General features: G+C 37.0%; 1 protein-coding gene and 1 long non-coding RNA gene across 2 annotated transcripts; one reads left to right on the top strand and one right to left on the bottom strand.

The window, feature by feature from the left end:
• Positions 1–1,219: 1,219 nt before the first annotated feature.
• LOC148971024 (uncharacterized) lies at positions 1,220–9,738 on the bottom strand. Its single transcript, XR_016147167.1, has 3 exons — positions 9,614–9,738; positions 8,762–8,884; positions 1,220–1,531 (listed from the first exon to the last, which is right to left on the bottom strand). It is a non-coding gene; the product is annotated as an uncharacterized LOC148971024 (long non-coding RNA).
• Positions 9,739–19,643: 9,905 nt separating this feature from the next.
• Positions 19,644–22,345, top strand: sox9a (SRY-box transcription factor 9a). Its single transcript, XM_039674331.2, has 3 exons — positions 19,644–20,293; positions 20,461–20,711; positions 21,289–22,345. The coding sequence occupies exons 1-3, from the start codon at positions 19,857–19,859 to the stop codon at positions 21,975–21,977; spliced, it is 1,377 nt and encodes a 458-aa protein (XP_039530265.1). The 5' UTR covers positions 19,644–19,856; the 3' UTR covers positions 21,978–22,345.

The raw sequence follows: 22,345 nt of genomic DNA, 5'->3' as shown, positions 1-22,345 counted from the left end.
GGATGGATGGATGGATGGATGGATGAACCAGAGCCATGGATGGTTGGATGGATGGAACGATGGATGGATGGATGGAACGGTAGATGGAACAATGGATGGAACAATGGATGGATGGAACAAAGGATGGATGGATGGAATGATAGATTGAATGTTAGATGAATGGATGGATGGTCGATAGATAGAACGACGGATGGATAGACAGATTATAATTTGTGGCGCTTCATGAGTGGGCGGAGCTGAAGAGCTCCTTTGATGCATTTTGCTTTCTGCATTCTCTGATTGGTGGAATTTACTGTACAGAATCATGGGTGATGTAGTCCCCCCTCCCCTCAATTTTATTTAATTCCACTGTTAAATACAAATATAAAAAATAAAAATAAAAAAATAGGTTGAAATAATGTGAACGGATGCCATCAACACATACACACACCATCGATCCAGACCCTCATTGCTCATAGGTCTGTCTTTGGTAAGTTATTCTTAAAAATCAATTTCCTTTGGAGGAAAAAAAGTTCAGCTATTCCAGCCAAACATGGAAGCTGTGTGTAGCATTGGATCAGTGGCATTAGGTCCAATGTGGATATGGTTAACATGGTTGATCACAGTTCTGGAAATGAAAAAGAGTCTGAACTGGCAACCATACCCACTCCCTGCTCTGGTAATGGGTCCTTATGATTCACTGTGGGAGGACTGGAGGCCAACCTGGCACCGTATAAATACATGTGAATCAGAGGGGTTGCCTTAATTTCAGTCTAATCATCGCCGTCTTAATCATCATGTAACAACAACGTGTTGTGGAACGTATGAGACTGTGAAAGTGTGCGTCTCACCATCCATACTTGCGTTTCCCCGCTAATTAAACGGTTCTTCCCAAAGGAAATCTGACTAAAGTAATGAGGCCTCTTTTTCTTTCTTTTAAGGTTTCCCCAGTCTGTGAAAGACACCTAATTTTGACAATTACAACTACCCAGAAAAAAATAAAATAAATAAAGACAACAAAAAACCAAGTGCAAAAATGTGAATGAAATTGAGCTTATTCAGTAATTTAAACCAGACATCCGTGCATTTGGTGTTTCGGCCCCCAGACCCAGAAAAGCAAGCTTTCTGCAGGATACAGGGGAATAACGGCCAGTATTAACCTTTCTACCACTGAATATTAATCAGCATTTAATAAAAGGAAAACAACCCACTTGCCACTCCAAATATTATCAGTGTGACATTACCTTTATTTTCATTTTGCGAGACGTTTTGCAAAAAAATTTCAAGATAAACACTTACGCCTCAGCATTCAATAGTCCGAAAAGCAGAGGGAGTTGGGCTAGGAAAATAAAATCATGAAATAAAACAAACATGGCACTTGCCGAGGAGAGCGTATTGGACGCGGCGCTTTCCTCTGGCTCAGTCTGCCTTCAGAGCGACGCATTGTAGCTTTTGGATTGACGAGGGCAACCACGTTTCCATGTTCATGAGCTGGCGCTAGCCAGGAAGACTCCCATTAGAAACGAGTGCGTGTGGTTTCTCCTGAACACGCCTGGGACAGAAACACAAATTCCCTCATTTCTCACTGCAGATGAAAATGTCACTGTAAAATGGGAGCAATATGGTCAGTCATAAACCTACCAAAAAAACAATGTTTTATGGAAGGCAGAACAAACACACTTTAAATGAGCTCTTAATGTTAAAATAAAAAATAAATAAAACACAAGATTAAATTATGACGCTCAAAGTTTCCTCCTTGAAATTATCATAATACATGTTAGGCGTAATAAAAACATTAAAAATGTGGGTCTAATGGGGTCTAAAAGTCTGTGACATGAGATTTTTTCTCTGACTATCATCATCATAGTTTTGGTAACACTTTATTTTAGTGTTACACATGCTACATTATGCATGTTTACATCCTAACCCTAAATCTTTTTCTGACACAGTACTTAAAGGAGTAGTTCACTTTTGAAATAACTTTTGCTGATAATTTACTCACGCCCCATGTCATCCAAGATATCCACGTCTTTCTCTCTTCAGTCGAAAAGAAATTAAGGTTTTTGATGAAAACATTCCGGGATTTTTATCCATATAATGGACTTCAATTGGAACCAAACGGTTCAAGGTCCAAAAGAGAGTTTCAATACAAACTACAAACTGATCAAAGGGCTTTAAACGATTCCAGACGATGAATAAGGATCTTATCAAGCAAAATGATCGCTCATTTAATAAATAAATAACAAAGTTTAAGTTTTATAAGCACAAATGCTCGGCTTGCTCTGTTTGCCCTGCACGTTTGTGACTCTCCTGTTCGAACTCATTTATCAACATGAATGAATATTTTTTTCCGAGTTGTTCCTTGAATGAACCAAATGACTCGGAAAAAGATATGTTCATTTTGATGAACGAGTTCGAACAGGAGAGTCACGAACGCGCATCACAGAACAGAGCAAGGCGAGCATTTGAGCTTATAAAACTTAAAATTTGTTAATTATTTATTAAATTAGTGATCGTTTCGCATGATAAGACCCTTATTCATCATCTGGAATCGTTTAAAGCCCTTTGAACAGTTTGTAGTTTGCACTGAAAATTTTCTTTTGGACCTTGAACCGTTTGGACCCCATTGAAGTCCATTATATGGAGAAAAATCCTAGAATGTTTTCATCAAAAACCTTAATTTCTTTTCGACTGAATAAAAAAAGACATGGACATCTTGGATGACATGGGGGTGAGTAAATTACCCGCAAAAGTTTTTTAAAAAAAGTGAACTTCTCCTTTAAATGCACTCTAAAATATGCTGGGTTGTTTTAACCCAATTTTGGGTCAAATATGGACAAACCCAGCCATTGGGTTACATTTTTAGATTAAATTTTTAACCCAATGTTTGAGTTTGTCCATATTTGACCCACAATTGGGTTAAAACAACCCAGCATCTCTTTGAGTGTGTATAATTACACCATAACACAGACCATAACATAAGTTTTTTTTTTTTGTGTGTTGCATTTTTAAAAAATCCTAAAATCCCAGTTTTCCAGACTCTTGCAGCCCACTGCACATAGATAAGTATATGCAAACATGTATAAGCTTCAATAAAACATGGGATAGTAAAACTTCCAGTCGAACTCTATACCTGGATCCTGCGTGCCGTGCAAGTGTGAAATATGCTAGGACTGGGAAAGAGACTGTTTTGAAAGAGCGATAGCATCAGTTGGCACTCAGTGAGAAGCCATCCATCTGAACAAAGACGAGGCCAACAGACCTCAAACAGAGAAGGAGGGACGAACACGAGTGAGACACACACAGAGACGGGGAAGCAGGAACCAAAGGAACATGCTAACACGCTACATCCTCCACTGGCACTGATTTCCCATCAGCTCCAGTAATAAATACTATTCAAGTTCAAGTTTAGATCAGCATATTTAAAATAATCTTGTGATGAAATCCTCATTTGCATCGTTGAGCATCAAGACAACCCTCATAATACAGTCCCTAAAAAAAAAGCTAGTATTGCTAATGCTAATATCGGTTGTGAGCTTCAAACCTGAAGTGCTTTTGAGAAACTGTACTACAGATTATATTAATAAAATGTAAGACCATTAAAGTGAGTACAATTCTTAACACACTTTCAAAACGTGCCCCCGTGTAAAACGTTACTTTAACGTGTTTTAAATATTTATGTTTTGAATAATCTCTTGTCATGCTTTAATGAAGTGCACTTATTTTGATGTCTTGACTAACATAAAAGTACTTGATTATAATTTTAACAGTTGTGTGTTATTCAACATTACAGTACATCTACAGTAAATATATAAATTTCACCTGCATCATTGCAAATGTGTAATTATAAATATACTTATATGGCATATATGATTCAATAGAAACAACATCAAAGTGTTGTACACTCTAAACATATCAACAGATTTATGAAATTACACAAAAAGATGTTCTTGGGTCAAAAACACTAACAGTAATTGCTTCTTCATGTAAATATAAACGTTTCATAAATATAAAATACAAACTAATGCATTTCATTCAATTGTAATTAACATGCAATTGAATAAAAATTCTCTCTCTCTCCCTATATATATATATATATATATATAGGCTATATACAGTATATATATAACTGAGTGATGACATAACATTCGAAAATTTACCGTATAAAACAGTCATTATCATGAAAATATACGGTAACTTTTCGAATCACTCTGGACAATTTAAGTTTACTGGAATCTCATCAAAACATGTTCTCTGTTTGTTTATTTGCTTGTTTGTGTATGCTTCACTGTTTGCTGAGTGAGCTAGTCAACTAGTGCTAGTCAACACATGCTAGCCCTGCAGTCGTGTGTGAGGAGGCCTTGTACAGTTCAGTATTGTGGAAAGGAAAGGAAATCTAAGTCCGCTAAACCCCATATTAGGTCGGCAGACGTCAATGACCCTCTGCTAATATTTACCATGAACATTAACTCGAGTGTACAGTCAGAAATGGCTTTATTAAAAAGTGTTAATTCCAAGCAAACATCAATTATGAGCAATAAAGGAGTCCGTGTCGAGGGCTTTGATGTGAGCTGGTTGTGATATACACTTCTGGGCAATGCGACATGGAGCAGGGGGATTCTGGGAAGGTCAGCGAGTTATTTTACATTTATGTTAGAGAGCAGGCCGATCAGGCGAACGCGGCCCGATGTTTTGGGTTGGAAACAGCATCAGTTCTGTTCGGGAATAGAGTGACATTCATCTGTGTTTATTTGCCCTGTCAGGTGATACCGGAGCACTTGCTAAAAGGTTTTGTTTTTAAAAGCTCAGACTCTGGATTTTTTTATTAGAAATTCAAACTTAGTTGCATGACAAGTCTAATATGCGGTACGGTACAATGCAGAGCCAAGGGCCTGGGATTAGGGCGGAGAGACATTATACACACGCACACACACACAAATGCTACGCATGCACATACGCATGGGGGCTCTTCCAAACAGACAAAAACGTCGGTCCTGAATAAGAATGAGCAATCCTGCATAAACAGACATGATGCAAACAATGGCCTTCAGTCAGCCGTCAACAGCCACTGATAGAGCAGACCAAACATGAGCACAGGATAGGACGAGTTTCTGCCGTGGAATAAAACCATTGCAATGACAATTTTGACTTTTTATCTCAAAATTCTGACTTTATATCTCGCAATTCTGACTTTATATCTCGCAATTCTGACTTTATATGTCACAATTCTGACTTTATATCTCACAATTCTGACTTTATATCTCACAATTCTGACTTTATATCTCGCATTTCTGACTTTATATCTCGCAATTCTGACTTTATATCTCGCAATTCTGACTTTATATCTCGCAATTCTGACTTTATATCTCGCATTTCTGACTATATATCTCGCAATTCTGACTTTATATCTCGCATTTCTGACTTTATATCTCAAAATTCTGACTTTATATCTCGCAATTCTGACTTTATATCTCGCAATTCTGACTTTATATGTCACAATTCTGACTTTATATCTCACAATTCTGACTTTATATCTCACAATTCTGACTTTATATCTCGCATTTCTGACTTTATATCTCGCAATTCTGACTTTATATCTCGCAATTCTGACTTTATATCTCGCAATTCTGACTTTATATCTCGCATTTCTGACTATATATCTCGCAATTCTGACTTTATATCTCGCATTTCTGACTTTATATCTCGCAATTCTGACTTTATATCTCGCAATTCTGACTTTATATCTCGCATTTCTGACTATATATCTCGCAATTCTGACTTTATATCTCGCATTTCTGACTTTATATCTCGCATTTCTGACTTTATATCTCGCAATTCTGACTTTATATCTCGCAATTCTGACTTTATATCTCGCAATTCTGACTTTATATCTCGCAATTCTGACTTTATATCTCGCATTTCTGACTTTATATCTCGCAATTCTGACTTTATATCTCGCAATTCTGACTTTATATCTCGCAATTCTGACTTTATATCTCGCATTTCTGACTATATATCTCGCAATTCTGACTTTATATCTCGCATTTCTGACTTTATATCTCGCATTTCTGACTTTATATCTCGCAATTCTGACTTTATATCTCGCAATTCTGACTTTATATCTCGCAATTCTGACTTTATATCTCGCAATTCTGACTTTATATCTCGCAATTCTGACTTTATATCTCGCAATTCTGACTTTATATCTCGCATTTCTGACTTTATATCTCGCAATTCTGACTTTATATCTCGCAATTCTGACTTTATATCTCGCAATTCTGACTTTATATCTCGCAATTCTGACTTTATATCTCGCAATTCTGACTTTATATCTCGCAATTCTGACTTTATATCTCGCATTTCTGACTATATCTCACAATTCTGACTTTATATCTCACAATTCTGACTTTATATCTCGCATTTCTGACTTTATATCTCGCATTTCTGACTTTATATCTCGCATTTCTGACTTTATATCTTGCAATTCTGACTTTATATCTCGCAATTCTGACTTTATATCTCGCAATTTTGACTTTATATCTCGCAATTTTGACTTTATATCTCACATTTCTGACTTTATATCTCGCAATTTTGACTTTATATCTCGCAATTCTGACTTTATATCTTGCAATTCTGACTATATATCTCGCATTTCTGACTATATCTCACAATTCTGACTTTATATCTCACAATTCTGACTTTATATCTCGCAATTCTGACTTTATATCTCGCATTTCTGACTATATCTCACAATTCTGACTTTATATCTCACAATTCTGACTTTATATCTCGCATTTCTGACTTTATATCTCGCATTTCTGACTTTATATCTTGCATTTCTGACTTTATATCTTGCATTTCTGACTTTATATCTCGCATTTCTGACTTTATGTCTCGCATTTCTGACTTTATATCTCGCAATTCTGACTTTATATCTCGCAATTCTGACTTTATATCTCGCAATTTTGACTTTATATCTCGCAATTTTGACTTTATATCTCACATTTCTGACTTTATATCTCGCAATTTTGACTTTATATCTCGCAATTTTGACTTTATATCTCACATTTCTGACTTTATATCTCGCAATTTTGACTTTATATCTCGCAATTCTGACTTTATATCTTGCAATTCTGACTATATCTCGCAATTTTGACTTTATATCTCGCAATTCTGACTTTATATCTCGCAATTCTGACTATGTCTCGCAATTTTGACTTTATATCTCGCAATTTTGACTTTATATCTCACATTTCTGACTTTATATATTGCAATTTTGACTTTATATTTTGCAATTCTGACTTTATATCTCACGATTCTGACTTTATATCTCGCAATTCTGACTTTATATCTTACGATTCTGACTTTATGACTCACAATTCAGACTTTATATCTCGCAATTCTGACTTTATATCTTGCAATTTAGACTTTATATCTCACATTTCTGAGTTTGCATCTCACATTTCTGACTTTATATCTCGCAATTCTGACTTTATATCTCGCAATTCTGGCATTTTTCTTGCGATTGTAAGTCTATCACACAATTCTGAGAATAAAACGAGTCAGAAATTGCAAGATAAAAAGTCCCAATTACCTTGTTTTTGTAGCGGAAACAAGCTTTCATAAGATTTCAAACAAATTATACTTGTACTGTATTTTAGAAATAATTTAATATTTTCTTTTTAATCTTAAACTGCGAATATGAAAAATATAAAAAATGCATATAAAATGTTTTTGAATTAAAAAAAGCTTAAAGTCTTTTTTAGCAAACTTGCTACATTACTATGCTCAAAAATATAAACCAAAGGGGAAAAAAAAGATTTTGTTTTAAAAAACTAAGGCTATTTACATTCCTGTTTTCAATGTAGTTACAGTCTTTCTTAATTGATTACACACAAATTCTGAGACACAATGACCACAACATCCAACACCCAGAACCAATTCTGCTGAACTACAAGCACAATTCCTGCTTTACACTCAAATTGCAGTTCTAAAACACACTTTTTTTCAAAACACTACACACAATTCTCTGCATTTGGCACAATTTTCATGTAGTTTTCTCACTACCAATCAGATATGCACACTGATTCATCACATGTGCAAACAGTTTTACAGTTAGCAATCAGAGCTTTAACATTAAAAAGCAAAACAGAAGAGAGGATGCAGTATAGTTATTTATTTTTACTGTAACTGCATACATTTTTCTGTTGTTTTGTATGTAGACCACTGTATGTGCAACTTTGTGTTGATTGAGATACTAAATGTGTGGCATATCTCCCATTGTTTTTGTGGGGAAAAATACAGTCAAATATTGTTACCATGTATTTGTGTGTTGTAAGTACTGTAAGTAATGTAATGTACTGTCTGTAGTAAGTGTAACACTGAACAAAAAATGTCTAAGTCATTATGATGAATGGAGAAAAAGTGTTTCCCATTCATCTTAGTGTTTTCATTCAACTGGTTCTTATAAATGTCTATTCAAATGATGGTTTGTGTGTGTGATTTTGAAAACAAAATACCATTTTGAGAATATACAATTGTTTTGAATGTAAAGTTTCATTTTGCACTTGAGGGGTTTTGCCCATTGGGTGTGTGTTTTTTTGAGAGTTTTGAGGGTATGAGGCATATACTTTCAGGAAATGTGTGCAAACAATCGAGAAAACTGTAATATATTTATGCTTAACTGTCTGAGGTCAATATATATACTGTAAATACTGTATATATCAAAATATGCCTTTCAACATTACACTGTTTTCCACTTAATATTTAACCTTCTCCATACCGACTCGTGAAGTTGTCGAATTCTGTGAACTGCAGCTCCAACAAATGCGCTGTTTCCAAAGTATCACAAACTTGTTGGAAAGAAGCCTTGAGAAAGTGAGAGGGAGGAATGGAGATATCCAATCTGAAACACATAAAGATAGTGTTACACCCCACAGTATTTCACAGTAGCATTGTTGTTTCTTTCCATTCTCACTTCAAACCTCTCCTGCATTTTTTCTCTCTCCCTCTCCCTTCAATTCGAGTCACTCTCGTGCATCCTGATGGAAGAGATTTCAGGAAATAAAGCTGGACAATTTCCTCCGAGTGTAATCTTAGAATCCAGCGGCAGCGAGGAGAGTCCACAGGGTTGCTGCAATCTCGTGAAACACTCGTGCAGATACTGATATTATTATGCATGCATGTCTACATGTGTGTGTATGGCGTCTAAAGAGGCAGGTTCTGTTTCTGGAAGGTTCCTGTCTTGCTGTGCCAGTTCAATTTCCCAGGCCTGAACCGGACACGTGTGCATGTGTGTGTGTAAGTGAATGCGACACTGCTTCATCCTACATTACGACTGACTTACGGGTGACTTACACACCACGCTTTAAACTCTGCGCTCCTTCCACCCAAAAACATCTTCAATAACACTGACGAGGCGTCTCTGTTTCCTTATAATCACTTCGCTAAATACGAAAAGAAATACGCTCTTATTTTGTAAGCTCCTCTGAGGTCCGATTGGGGTCGAGTTTGAGCATTACTGATTTGAGGAAGGTTAGTTATGGCCTGAAACGTCGATTTTTAGCCAGTGAGTGTTTATCTATGCAGGCATCATTTTTCAAGCAAATGTCTTGCCGTTTGTGCATATAGTTACCTGTGTGTGTGAGGTGGAAAGAGCTGGGGGCAGGAATCACAGAGAGTTGGGCAGAGCTATTGGATCTCATCACTCCTTCATTACGCTGGCATGCCCAGGAAAAAAGAATAGGCCCTTTCATTTAGCATGGCCTGCAGGGAAGAGAGGGAGGGTCAACGAGAGAGAGAGAGATACTTCAGACTGAAAGGAGCTGGACACATGGCTGGGTGTCCATACAGAAATACACACTCTGATCGTGCGATTCCCAATGCAAACAAATAAATAAAATGCTGATGAAAATGGAATTTACTCTATAATTCAAAATGTCCTGGAAGTGCATACACTTCGGATGAATATATCAAAAGTACAAATCGCAATATGGACGTGTTTGTGAATTTTAAACTACTATTGAAATATTACACTGTAAAAAAGGCTGGGTTGTTTCAACCCAAATTTGGGTCAAATATGGACAAACCCAGCTGTTGGGTTAAAAATGTAATTGTGAAAGTTGAAGTTGGCTTAAAATTAGGGCTGTGCAAAAATTAATTGCGATTAATCGCATCCAAAATAAAAGTCTGTGTTTACATAATATATTTGTGTGTGCTGTATATAATTATTTTGTATACACACACATGCATGTATATATTTAATAAAATGTGTTAATATATAAAATATGTATATTTATATAATATAGATTATGTATTTATATATATATATACACACACAGAATTTAAGCGCAAATCATTTTTAAATATATACATGCATAGGTATTTATATGTACAAAATAATTATATACAGCACACACAAATATATTATGTAATCACATAATATACTTTTATTTTGGATGCGATTAATCTCAATTAATTTTTGCACAGCCCTAGTTAAAATTTGAAATTACATTTTTAACCCAACATTTGGGTTTGTCAATATTTGACCCAAATTTGTGTTGAAACAACCCAGCATTGTTTAGAGTGTAAGTCTGGCTCAGATTGCGCAGTTTCATCACCCGCACACACTCTCAAGCACGACAACAACACACTCTGGTCAAATATGGGTAAACCCAAATGTTGGGTTAAAATTTGCAATTCAAGTTTCAACCCAACATTTGGGTTTGTCCATATTTGACCCAAATTTGGGTTGAAACAGCCCAGTCTTTTTTAGAGAGCACAAATATTAATAATAATAATTATGAAATTCATTCAAACTTAATTTCAGGAATATCACACAATCAAAACCTCTGTTGTTATGCAATTAATGCCAAAATCAATACACTCTAAAAATGCTGGGTTGTTTTAACCCAACTTTAGGTCAAATATGGACAAACCCAAACGTAGGGTTAAAAATGTAATTAACAATAACCCAATGGCTGGGTTTGTCCATATTTGACAACCCAGCAATTTCTGGAGTGTATTTTTAACTACTTTGTACATGTGTAATTTCTTCTTTTTTATATTTTTGTTGATTTTTAAAACACATTTAAAAAATTAACATACACTTAAGTACACACATAAATCCCTTCCCCTTCACAATAGCCCTGGCAGTCGGTTGAAAAAGAAACATAATACAGCTGGAAAACAGTGAAAATCAAGTAACCCTTAAACATACAGCGCGTTATATACACTCCTATTAAGCATTATATAAATATTCACAGAAAATCAATGTGGTCTGAGCCTGATCATTAAACACATGCAGTGTCATCTCAGAGACAGTAAACATCACAGGGACAGGAAGTGGTTAAGAATTAACCTGTTTAACCCATGCCACAGTGACACGAACTGCTATATTTAGTCTGCGGTTTCTTGAGTATGTCTGAATGAACGTCACCAAGACCAGCGATGACATCAGACATCAGAAGCTGATGAACCGGCAATAGGAGCGGATTCCACTCTAAAAAATGCTGGGTTGTTTTAACCCAATTTTGGGTCAAATATGGACAAACTCAAACATTGGGTTAAAAATGCAATTTAAAAAATGTAACACAATGGCTGGGTTTGTCCATATTTGACCCAAAATTGGGTTAAAACAAATAAGCAAAATTGGGTTAAAGACAAATATGCTATATATATACAGTATATTGGTTTAACTTAAAAAATGGGTCCCACTTTATATTAAGTGGCTTTAAGTACTATGTCCTTACATTGAAGTTACTACTTTGATACATTGGACTATTGTGTACATACATGTTTTTTACATTGTACTTATATTTTGAAAATACCTGCATGTAATTACAACTGTAATTAATTCATGTAATTATATTTGTAATTACACAGTTGATCCTTCCCTTACACCTCAGCCCACCCTGATACGTACCTATACCACCACACCTGTCCCTAACCTTACCCATATCACACCTCAATAGCAGCAAAAGTGTTTTACAATACAACCTGTCCTGAACACAATAAGTACATTGTACTTATTTTCCTATGTAAGTACATAGTACTTAAAGCCACTTAATATAAAGTGGGACCAAAAAATGAAGTAACCTGGTTGCCTTCAAATTTTAAGTTCATTGAAATGGAAACATTTAGTTAATACAATGAATAAGGTCGATTTAATCATCAGAAACTCAAAATATTATGAGCCAAGTTGATTTGACAAAATAAAAAATGTTGTGATTACAAATCATGAACATATTTTTTTACTGCTGTAAACAATAACAATATATCACGCCAACAGTTCAGTAATGCCTATCGTTCCTCCAGACGTCTGAATTGAAATCCGTCTATATTTGCCCCACACCTCCGTCTGTGAGAATTCAATTAAAAATGTGCTGTGCTATGACTGGAGCAGGATCCAGACCGACTAGCGTTTCGCTGCATCAGAGAATCGTGGAGCTGTGAAAGTCTCGGGCACGGCTAGCGTCTGCGTTTCCACTGGCTCGGCCCTCCTGCTGACAAACACATTTCTGAAGCCTCAAGCCCTGAAAAGCCCAAAAGAGTCCTCAAAGGTGCGGATCTGTCATTAGCACATTTAGCTTGGCGCAAAAGCACATTGTTATTTTTAAGAGCCAGCTGTATCTTTGGATTCCCGTGGCTTTGCTCCGGTTCGGGCCCGCTTGTTTAATCAGCTCGGCGCATGAAAGCGATCCCGTTATTTACTTACGGTAATGTGCTGTGGAATCGAGCTAAATTGAAGTGCACGGATAAACTGAAGTAGAAGGGGAATGTTCACACACTGATAAAAATGATTTTGTGGTGAAGTAAATACTACAGAAAAAAACATGTAATTTACATGAAAAAGGTTAGTGCAGGCAAGAATTAAAAAAATAAGTAAATTCTATAGTAGAACTCAATTCAATCGTGTAGAAATGAAAGCGTAAATATCAAAATGATTATTACTCAACTTTTCTGATACTGCTGTTCCCATCATGCACTGGGCCATGAATGATTAACGAGGTTGATTTTTCACTGTTTTCCAGCTGTATTTACACTATTTTATCATTACTTTTGTTGTTAGGATTAGTATTTTGCCATTTTGTGACATTTGGAGTTCATTTTCTACTTAAAATGACACATTCAAACACAAAAACGATCTTACCGTCATTGTGTGTTTTTAACCAAGTATTGCGGTCTGCATTCACACATGCTATATCAAAAGTGAATTCATGATGAGACTCACTGCAATTATTAATTCAATGTTATATTGTTTGAGTGAAATGAATCAATTAAATAGAAAATATATCACTTAATCTTTAATTAGCTAAATAAAACTGAAGTTATTTTCACTTAACTTAGTTAGGTATAGTTTACTTAATTATATGTGTGAAATTTACTCAAAAAATATCAGTGCAAAAACTTGCCTTGAAAAAATTAAGTGAATTTTACTTATTGTTTTTTTACAGTGCACACATCTGGATCAGAGTAAACCCGTTTAGACTTTACTAGCGGGGTGACGCATGTTAACAAACAGTCTCTGATCTGCTGAAACTAGTTAGGCTGTCATAAATCACAGATAACGACGGAATGCCTGGAAGAACCTCTGACCTCAACACAACCCAGATCACACACACACACACATTTCTGTGTCAGAAGAAAACCAAAGAAAAAGGTGCAGCTGCAACTTTTGCTTATTTTGTGTTATATCTCACAAATAGATTGTGAAAACTATTTCTTGTCATGTGACTTTATATATCCCACAATTGTGACATTCAATTTCTCAATTTGACTTCTTCTCTCTTCGTATTTCATGTAATGACAAATTATATCCCATGCAGAATACCTTATATTTGATGTCTGTTGTGTCTATTTCTTTAAATGAATGTGAATATATCACAGTGCAGCTTTATATCTCACAATTACAAGTATTTCTTAAATATTTATATCCCACAGCAATTTAGGAATGTATGGAAGCTTGTTTCCGCCAAAGGATGAAAAATAAAAAATGTAATTGCGACTTTTTATCTCCCAATTCTGACTTTTTTTTTTCCTCACAATTGCGAAAAGTTTATATCTCGCAATTTTGACTAACACGCAATTGTGACGTTACATCCATATCTCGCAGTGATAGAAAGTCTAAATTGCGAGATATAAAGTCAGAAATGATTGATATAAAGTCGCAATTGCGTGTTATAAAGTCAGATTTGCGAGATATAAAGTCGAAATTACATGTTGTAAAGTCAGATTTGTGAGAAATAAATTATTCTGAGCGGGGAAAAGTTTTTTTTCCCCTTAGAATTGGCCTGATAACTCGCAATTGTGAGTTTATATCGATATAGTCAAACTATATAAACTCGCAATTATGTGTTATAAAGTCAGAATTGCGATATGTAAACTCACAATTGTGAGAGAAAAAAAGTCAGAATTGTGAGATAATAAGTCGCAATTCTGTCTTTATTTCTCAGAATTGTGACTTTGTATCTCGCAATTGCAACTTTATATCTCACAATTCTGACTTTATATCTCGCAATTCTGACTTTATATCTCACAATTCTGAATTTATATCTCACAATTCTGACTTTATATCTCACAATTCTGACTTTATATCTCGCAATTCTGACTTTATATCTCACAATTCTGACTTTATATCTCACAATTCTGACTTTATATCTCACAATTCTGACTTTATATCTCGCAATTCTGACTTTATATCTCGCAATTCTGACTTTATATCTCACAATTCTGACTTTATATCTCACAATTCTGACTTTATATCTCGCAATTCTGACTTTATATCTCGCAATTCTGACTTTATATCTCACAATTCTGACTTTATATCTCACAATTCTGACTTTATATCTCGCAATTCTGACTTTATATCTCGCAATTCTGACTTTATATCTCACAATTCTGACTTTATATCTCGCAATTCTAACTTTATATCTCGCAATTCTGACTTTATATCCCCAAATTCTGACTTTATATCTAGCAATTCTGACTTTATATCTCGCAATTCTGACTTTATATCTCACAATTCTGACTTTATAGCTCGCAATTCTGACTTTATATGTCACAATTCTGACTTTATATCTCACAATTCTGACTTTATAGCACGCAATTCTGACTTTATATCTCGCAATTCTGACTTTATATCTCGCAATTCTGACTTTATATCTCGCAATTCTGACTTTATATCTCACAATTCTGACTTTATATGTCACAATTCTGACTTTATATCTCACAATTCTGACTTTATAGCACGCAATTCTGACTTTATATCTCGCAATTCTGACTTTATAGCACGCAATTCTGACTTTATATCTCGCAATTCTGACTTTATATCTCGCAATTCTGACTTTATATCTCGCAATTCTGACTTTATATGTCACAATTCTGACTTTATATCTCACAATTCTGACTTTATAGCTCGCAATTCTGACTTTATATCTCGCAATTCTGACTTTATATCTCGCAATTCTGACTTTATATCTCGCAATTCTGACTTTACATCTCGCAATTCTGACTTTACATCTCACGATTCTGACTTTATATCTCGCAATTCTGACTTTATATCTCACAATTCTGACTTTATATCTCACAATTCTGACTTTATATCTCGCAATTCTGACTTTATATCTCACAATTCTGACTTTATATCTCGCAATTCTGACTTTATATCTCACAATTCTGACTTTATAGCACGCAATTCTGACTTTATATCTCGCAATTCTGACTTTATATCTCGCAATTCTGACTTTATATCTCACAATTCTGACTTTATAGCACGCAATTCTGACTTTATATCTCGCAATTCTGACTTTATATCTCGCAATTCTGACTTTATATCTCGCAATTCTGACTTTATATCTCGAAATTCTGACTTTATATCACACAATTCTGACTTTATATCTCGCAATTCTGACTTTATATCTCACAATTCTGACTTTAAATCACACAATTCTGACTTTATATCTCGCAATTCTGACTTTATATCTCACAATTCTGACTTTATATCTCACAATTCTGACTTTATATCTCGCAATTCTGACTTTATATCTCACAATTCTGACTTTATATCTCACAATTCTGACTTTATATCTCACAATTCTGACTTTATATCTCGCAATTCTGACTTTATATCTCGCAATTCTGACTTTATTTCTCACAATTCTGACTTTATATCTCGCAATTCTGACTTTATATTTCGCAATTGTGACTTTATTTCTCACAATTCTGACTTTATTTCTCACAATTCTGACTTTATATCTCGCAATTCTGACTTTATAACTCGCAATTGTGACTTTATTTCTCACAATTCTGACTTTTTTTCTCTATAATATCTCACAAGTGTAAGATAAAAAGTCGCAATTATTTATTTTTTTATTTTTTTATTCAGTGGCGGAAACAAGCTTCCATAGCAATATGATTGTATGTATACCTCACAATTTTTACTATTTCTTAAATATCTCACAATTACATTTTTATTTTTTTTTGTCAACAACGTACGGAGCCTCTGAAGAAACACGGTAAATGAGATGGGAGGGAAATTTATTTGGGAATAATAAATGTTTGTGTTCCCCATGCAGAGAAACTTTGAAACGTTTCACTCACAAAGAACACAAAAGGATTTGCAATCGAATACAAAGTTACTCGATGGAACGTAAAGCATTTGCGAGAGAACACAAAAGCATTGACTTAAATGTGATATTTTTGGCTGTGCTTTCCAACATAATGCACTTGAACGATGACTAGGAAAGTCAAGCTACAAAATGATAATAAAGTGTTATTAAACTGGTCCAAATGCTCTTCTTCCAGTTTAATACTGGAAAATGTTCAACAGAATAACTATTTTAATTTTTGGCAAATTGCCAGCCAATTCGAATGAATTCATATATGATCTGCTGACGTCCCAGTGACGGCTAGGGGTGGACTTTTATGAGTAGGCCTATTGTTTTCGAAAAATCGTACATTTGTATAGGATTTTAGAGAATTTGAGGAAGACAAAAGAAGAGAACGGGTTAAAAATGCTGGTTTTTATATCTTCCATGCAACACAAAATACCTCACAACTGCACATTTAACTCTCGCATTGTGACTTTATTTCACTTTAGGCTCCAGTACATGATAGAAAGCACAACCGTGTTTCCCCGAGGCTTTCAGAAGTTTTTGGTCCTGGGGTCAAGATGGCAGCGACAGGATGGTCTTTGGGATTTCTATATTCTTGCAGAAATACTAGATAAAGTCACGTTTCCCAAACTAGCACATGACTTCACATACAGCATAAGGAAGTTTAATTGGCTTTGGTACGTTTCTGTGCCAAAAACACAACTTCTGAATAGCACGGAGAGAACGAGAATGCTCCTTAAACACCTCCGGGACAAAGTAAGAAATGGCAAACATGATTCGCCAGTTTACCTACAATGTTTGCACAAAGTCTTCACACCATCACTCCAGGAAAAGATGAGAAGTTTCCCAAGGCCTTTTGTAGGATACCTAGCCCTGTTCATGGTCATTGCTTTAACGTATCAGAGGCGTTACAACGTAATACTAAAAAAAAAAAAATCCAACAAAACCGATTAAATTAAAATATAGGGGCGAGTTGATAAAACATGCACAGCTTTTTCCATCTGTTGCTAAAACATTTTAGTTTTGACAGGATGTGGTGTAGGTGTATCGCATGTGAAATCACTCTTGTGTGCTTAACAGGTGGTGTACGCTAATCACAACGCAAGTTGCACCCCAATAACATTTTATTACTTGAACACCTTTATAAACCAGTGGTTAGTGAAACGTGCAAAGGAGAAGTTAGTGTTATTGTGCCAATGTGGTAGCACTTATCTAATTGGCTGTGACGTTATCCTAACAGGAGTTTAATGCAATTCAAGCTCACAAGCAGTAGTAAAAAGATTGGTTGATAAAAGTATGCAAAGTTGAAAAGCTGTCATTCACTCCTGCACTGGCTTACGTGCGCATTACAATAAATAAACCAAACTTCTCCTTCCTATTAGAAGCGTGCTGTTAACAGAAGAGGGAACGTGCTATTGACGAAGGTCCTAAAAGTTCTGTTATGTTTATGCTTGAAGTGAATCTTTTAAATAAGCACATCCAGTGAAAATAAACGCTGCGTGTCGGAGCGAGGGGGAATCAAAACGCTCACAGTTCACTCTCTGAGCCTTAATTAAACTGCGGGGCAGATAGGATTTCTGACTGGTTGTGCATCGCAAGAGTTTGACATAACGCAAACAAACAGCCTTTGAGAGAACGAGAGATCTACGAAACACTCGTCAATTGCTTTTAAAACCCTTTCTTGTTATATTTTTTTAGGGCTGTCAAACGATTAATCGTGATTAATCGCATCCAAAATAAAAGTTTGTGTTTACATGATATATGTTGGTGCATTGTGTATAATTATTTTGTGTGTGTATATATATATATATATATATATATATGCATGTATATTTAAGAAAAATATATTATTTATATTATAAATATTATATATATAATTATATATATTATATATAATATATATATATAATTATACACCCACATATATTATGTAAACACAAACTTTTATTTTGGATGCGATTAATCGTTCGACAGCCCTATTTTTTTTTTTTTTTCTTAACTCATGCGACCTAAAGTTTGCACAAAAACAGATGCTGAACTCAGTAAAGTTGCCTTCAATCAATAGGGAGAGTGAGTTTTAAACAATTAGAAATGAGTTTCCACAGTGGGCACCACCATATGTATAAAAAATGTATAAGAAAATAAAAAAATACAGTATAAAGTACATTTACTTCCCTTGTTAGAATGTGTTTCATGAATTTCTATATTTATTTATTGTTTAAAGATGAAATGAGGATAAATTCATGCATAATACAAATTAATTACAAGTCAGGTTGCAATGCATGATGTACTTGACAGTAATTAGGGATACTCTATTGTATTTTGTAGGGCATTCTGAATAAATAAATTATAAATAAAAGACGTCTAAACCAAATGTGTAACCAAGCTCCTCGGTCTCCCCTGTATGAATGCTGCGTGACAGTAAATGCAGAGATATTTGCCGTTTATAATCAATAATCCACTGGCAGTATGTGCATTATAACACACAGAGTCTGACCAGCACTCATGGACTGAAGTGAACCGAGCACAGAACTCTGTCTCCCCCTATCGGTCAGTTTCAGAGCATCACTTCAGAGAGTCACTGCATGACTTGATGAATACATGCAACAATATGTGCAACTTCTCTAAACCCGTTGAAAAGAAGGAATTGGAGCGAGTGGAAAGCTTTCTCTTTGCTGAGTCACTGAGTAACACACATCCTAGAGCCGAGCATCCCTAAATCAGTCACTAAATAAAGGAACAAAAGCCAGTGGTTTGAATATTAAGCTCGTAGGATTGTTTGCATTCGCTTGACATCTTTCGTGGTGTATGTATTAGTTTGTACGGCCCGAATAATACAACGTTTCAGACCGCGCAATTGGCGCGCAATTCTTAAGAAAACAGCACTTTTTGAAACTAACTTAAAGCAGATTTCTCAAATGAAAATGCTAAATTGTGGGTGATAATTATTGAGAGAGAGAGCGAGAGTGAGTAAGAGAGAGAGGGGGGTGGGCAAGAGGAGGCATCGTTTTCTTTTTCGTCACAGCGCGTGCTCTTTAAAAGCCCGTGCGCGCTCAGCTGCTGACAAACCAAAGTTCGTCCCTCTCTTGGAAATACTACACGGGAGCGCACAGGGAGCGCTTTGCTTTTGCAGACACACTCCAGTGCTTGCCACCTGAAAGCGAGCACACATTGGATTTGCAGGAATTCCAAAGTTGGAAAGTATTTTTTGGAGGCGAAACTTGCGACCCGAATTCTCTGAGATCGTCCACCTACAGTGTTCGCATGAATCTCCTAGACCCCTACCTGAAAATGACAGATGAGCAAGAGAAGTGTTTGTCTGACGCCCCCAGTCCGAGCATGTCCGAGGACTCCGCGGGCTCCCCGTGCCCGTCCGCCTCGGGGTCCGACACGGAGAACACGCGCCCCGCGGAGAACAGCCTCATGGCTCCGGACGGGACGCTCGGAGACTTCAAGAAGGACGAAGACGACAAGTTCCCGGTGTGCATCCGAGAGGCGGTGTCTCAGGTGCTGAAGGGCTACGACTGGACGCTCGTGCCCATGCCGGTGAGAGTGAACGGCTCGAGCAAAAACAAGCCGCACGTGAAGAGACCGATGAACGCGTTTATGGTGTGGGCGCAGGCGGCGCGCAGGAAGCTCGCGGATCAATACCCGCACCTCCACAACGCCGAGCTCAGCAAAACTCTGGGAAAACTTTGGAGGTAAATACACCAACCATGCATTGCTCGTTTAAAATAAAACGCAATTAGATGTGCCACGGTGTTATTGCATGGGCTTAGCGATATTTGCATGCAACTTTTTCTTTTTCTTTTCTTTTTTTTTTTCTCGTGGATGTATCGGTGTGTTCATATTGTTCTGCTCTGGGTAGATTACTGAACGAGGGTGAAAAGCGTCCCTTCGTGGAAGAGGCTGAGCGCCTCAGGGTTCAGCACAAGAAAGATCACCCCGACTACAAGTACCAGCCTCGGCGGAGGAAGTCTGTGAAGAACGGGCAGAGCGAGTCCGAGGACGGCAGCGAGCCGACGCACATCTCGCCCAACGCGATCTTTAAAGCGCTCCAGCAAGCAGACTCGCCCGCGTCCAGCATGGGAGAAGTGCACTCGCCCAGCGAACACTCAGGTGGGCATATTCAACTTTACGTGATCAAATCGATTCCTGGCTGAGTGGGTTTTTGGTTTTGTTTGTTTTGCGCTGTTGCGTCATCTGCAGTGCTGGGTAGTAATTTGTAATCTAATTACGTAATCTGATTGCAATAATGGAATATTTGTACGTAGATTTTTGCTTTTTATTGATTACGTGATTACAAATTATTCAAATTATTCCTGTAGGATTAAAAAAAAAGGTTGCTGCCGTAATTTCTTTTTAAGTACAATCAACTTTATTTCAATTTAAATTGCATTAAACGGACATAAAAAAGTTAAACTTGGTTGAAAATTGTAAAATTATGTGAAAACATAACTTGTTGATCAACTTTTCTATTAATGTAATGCTGGGATTCCCAAAATGTGTAAGTTTTCACTCGTGTATTTTTATGTCAATATGGTATGGAATTATCTTACACCAAAAGTAGTTTGATTACGTTACCCGAAACGTGTAACTTGATCCGACGTTTTTTTTTTTATCGTGCAGTAAGTAATCTGGTCATCTGTGCAGTGCTTAACCTTCTTCTCTCCCCTCCTCCTCCGTTTCCAAACAGGCCAGTCCCAAGGGCCGCCCACTCCTCCCACCACCCCGAAAACCGACGCCCAGCCAGGCAAAGCGGATCTGAAGCGGGAAACCCGTCCGCTCCAGGAAAGCACGGGACGCCCGCTCAACATCGACTTCCGCGACGTGGACATCGGCGAGCTCAGCAGCGACGTCATCGAAACGTTCGACGTCAACGAGTTCGACCAGTACCTGCCGCCGAACGGGCACGCCTACGCGGGCGGCTACGGCACCTGGATGGGGAAGAACGCCGGCGCTCAAAGCGGCGCGCTCGGCACCGGAGAACCGGACCAGCCGAGGACGACGCACATCAAGACCGAACAGCTCAGTCCCAGCCACTACAACGAACAGCAGCAGCAGCAGGGTTCGCCGCAACACGTCAGCTACGGCTCCTTCAACGTCCAGCATCTGCAACACTACAGCACTTCGTTCCCGTCAATCACCCGCGCGCAGTACGACTACTCCGACCACCAGGGCGGCGCCACCTCCTACTACAGCCACGCCGGCGGGCAGAGCTCCGGCTTGTACTCCACCTTCAGCTACATGAGCTCCAGCCAGAGGCCCATGTACACACCCATCGCTGACTCGACAGGGGTTCCCAACATCCCCCAGTCCAACCACAGTCCTCCTCAGCACTGGGACCAGCAGCAGCCGGTCTACACGCAGCTGTCGAGACCCTGAGGACGAGCAGAGACTCATCACACGTCATTCCACTCTCTTTAGACACACACTTGAATTTTACACACACACACACACACACATAATGAAATGTAGGAAAGAAAGCTGGACTTTGAGATAAACGGCTCCCAACGTGCCTTTTTTAATCGCCTGAAATCGTGATTAGAATATATATATTTTTAGCCTTGATTGCAAGTAAAGAAACATTTTTGAGAAATGATTCCTCTGTGAGGACTTATTGATTATTGATACTTTAATATGTACTGTGTATGTTTTCTTAACATGTCCTTTTTTGTATTTCCGCCGATCCGGCCTTCTTGTTGATGTTTCTTGTAGAAAAGTCTATTTTTACTAAACCACTCTTGGTAGTA

The sequence above is a fragment of the Pimephales promelas genome, chromosome 17 (genome assembly GCF_988280905.1).
Source record: "Pimephales promelas chromosome 17, fPimPro1.hap1.1, whole genome shotgun sequence".
Classification (NCBI taxonomy): Eukaryota; Metazoa; Chordata; class Actinopteri; order Cypriniformes; family Leuciscidae; genus Pimephales; species Pimephales promelas.
This window is presented reverse-complemented; position numbering and strand designations above follow the sequence as displayed.

Coding starts and splice junctions, on each gene's coding strand:
- sox9a (XM_039674331.2), top strand. CDS start 19,857: ATGAATCTCCTAGACCCCTACCTGAAAATGACAGATGAGCAAGAGAAG. Junction 20,294..20,460: donor ACTCTGGGAAAACTTTGGAG/GTAAATACACCA, acceptor TGCTCTGGGTAG/ATTACTGAACGAGGGTGAAA. Junction 20,712..21,288: donor CTCGCCCAGCGAACACTCAG/GTGGGCATATTC, acceptor GTTTCCAAACAG/GCCAGTCCCAAGGGCCGCCC.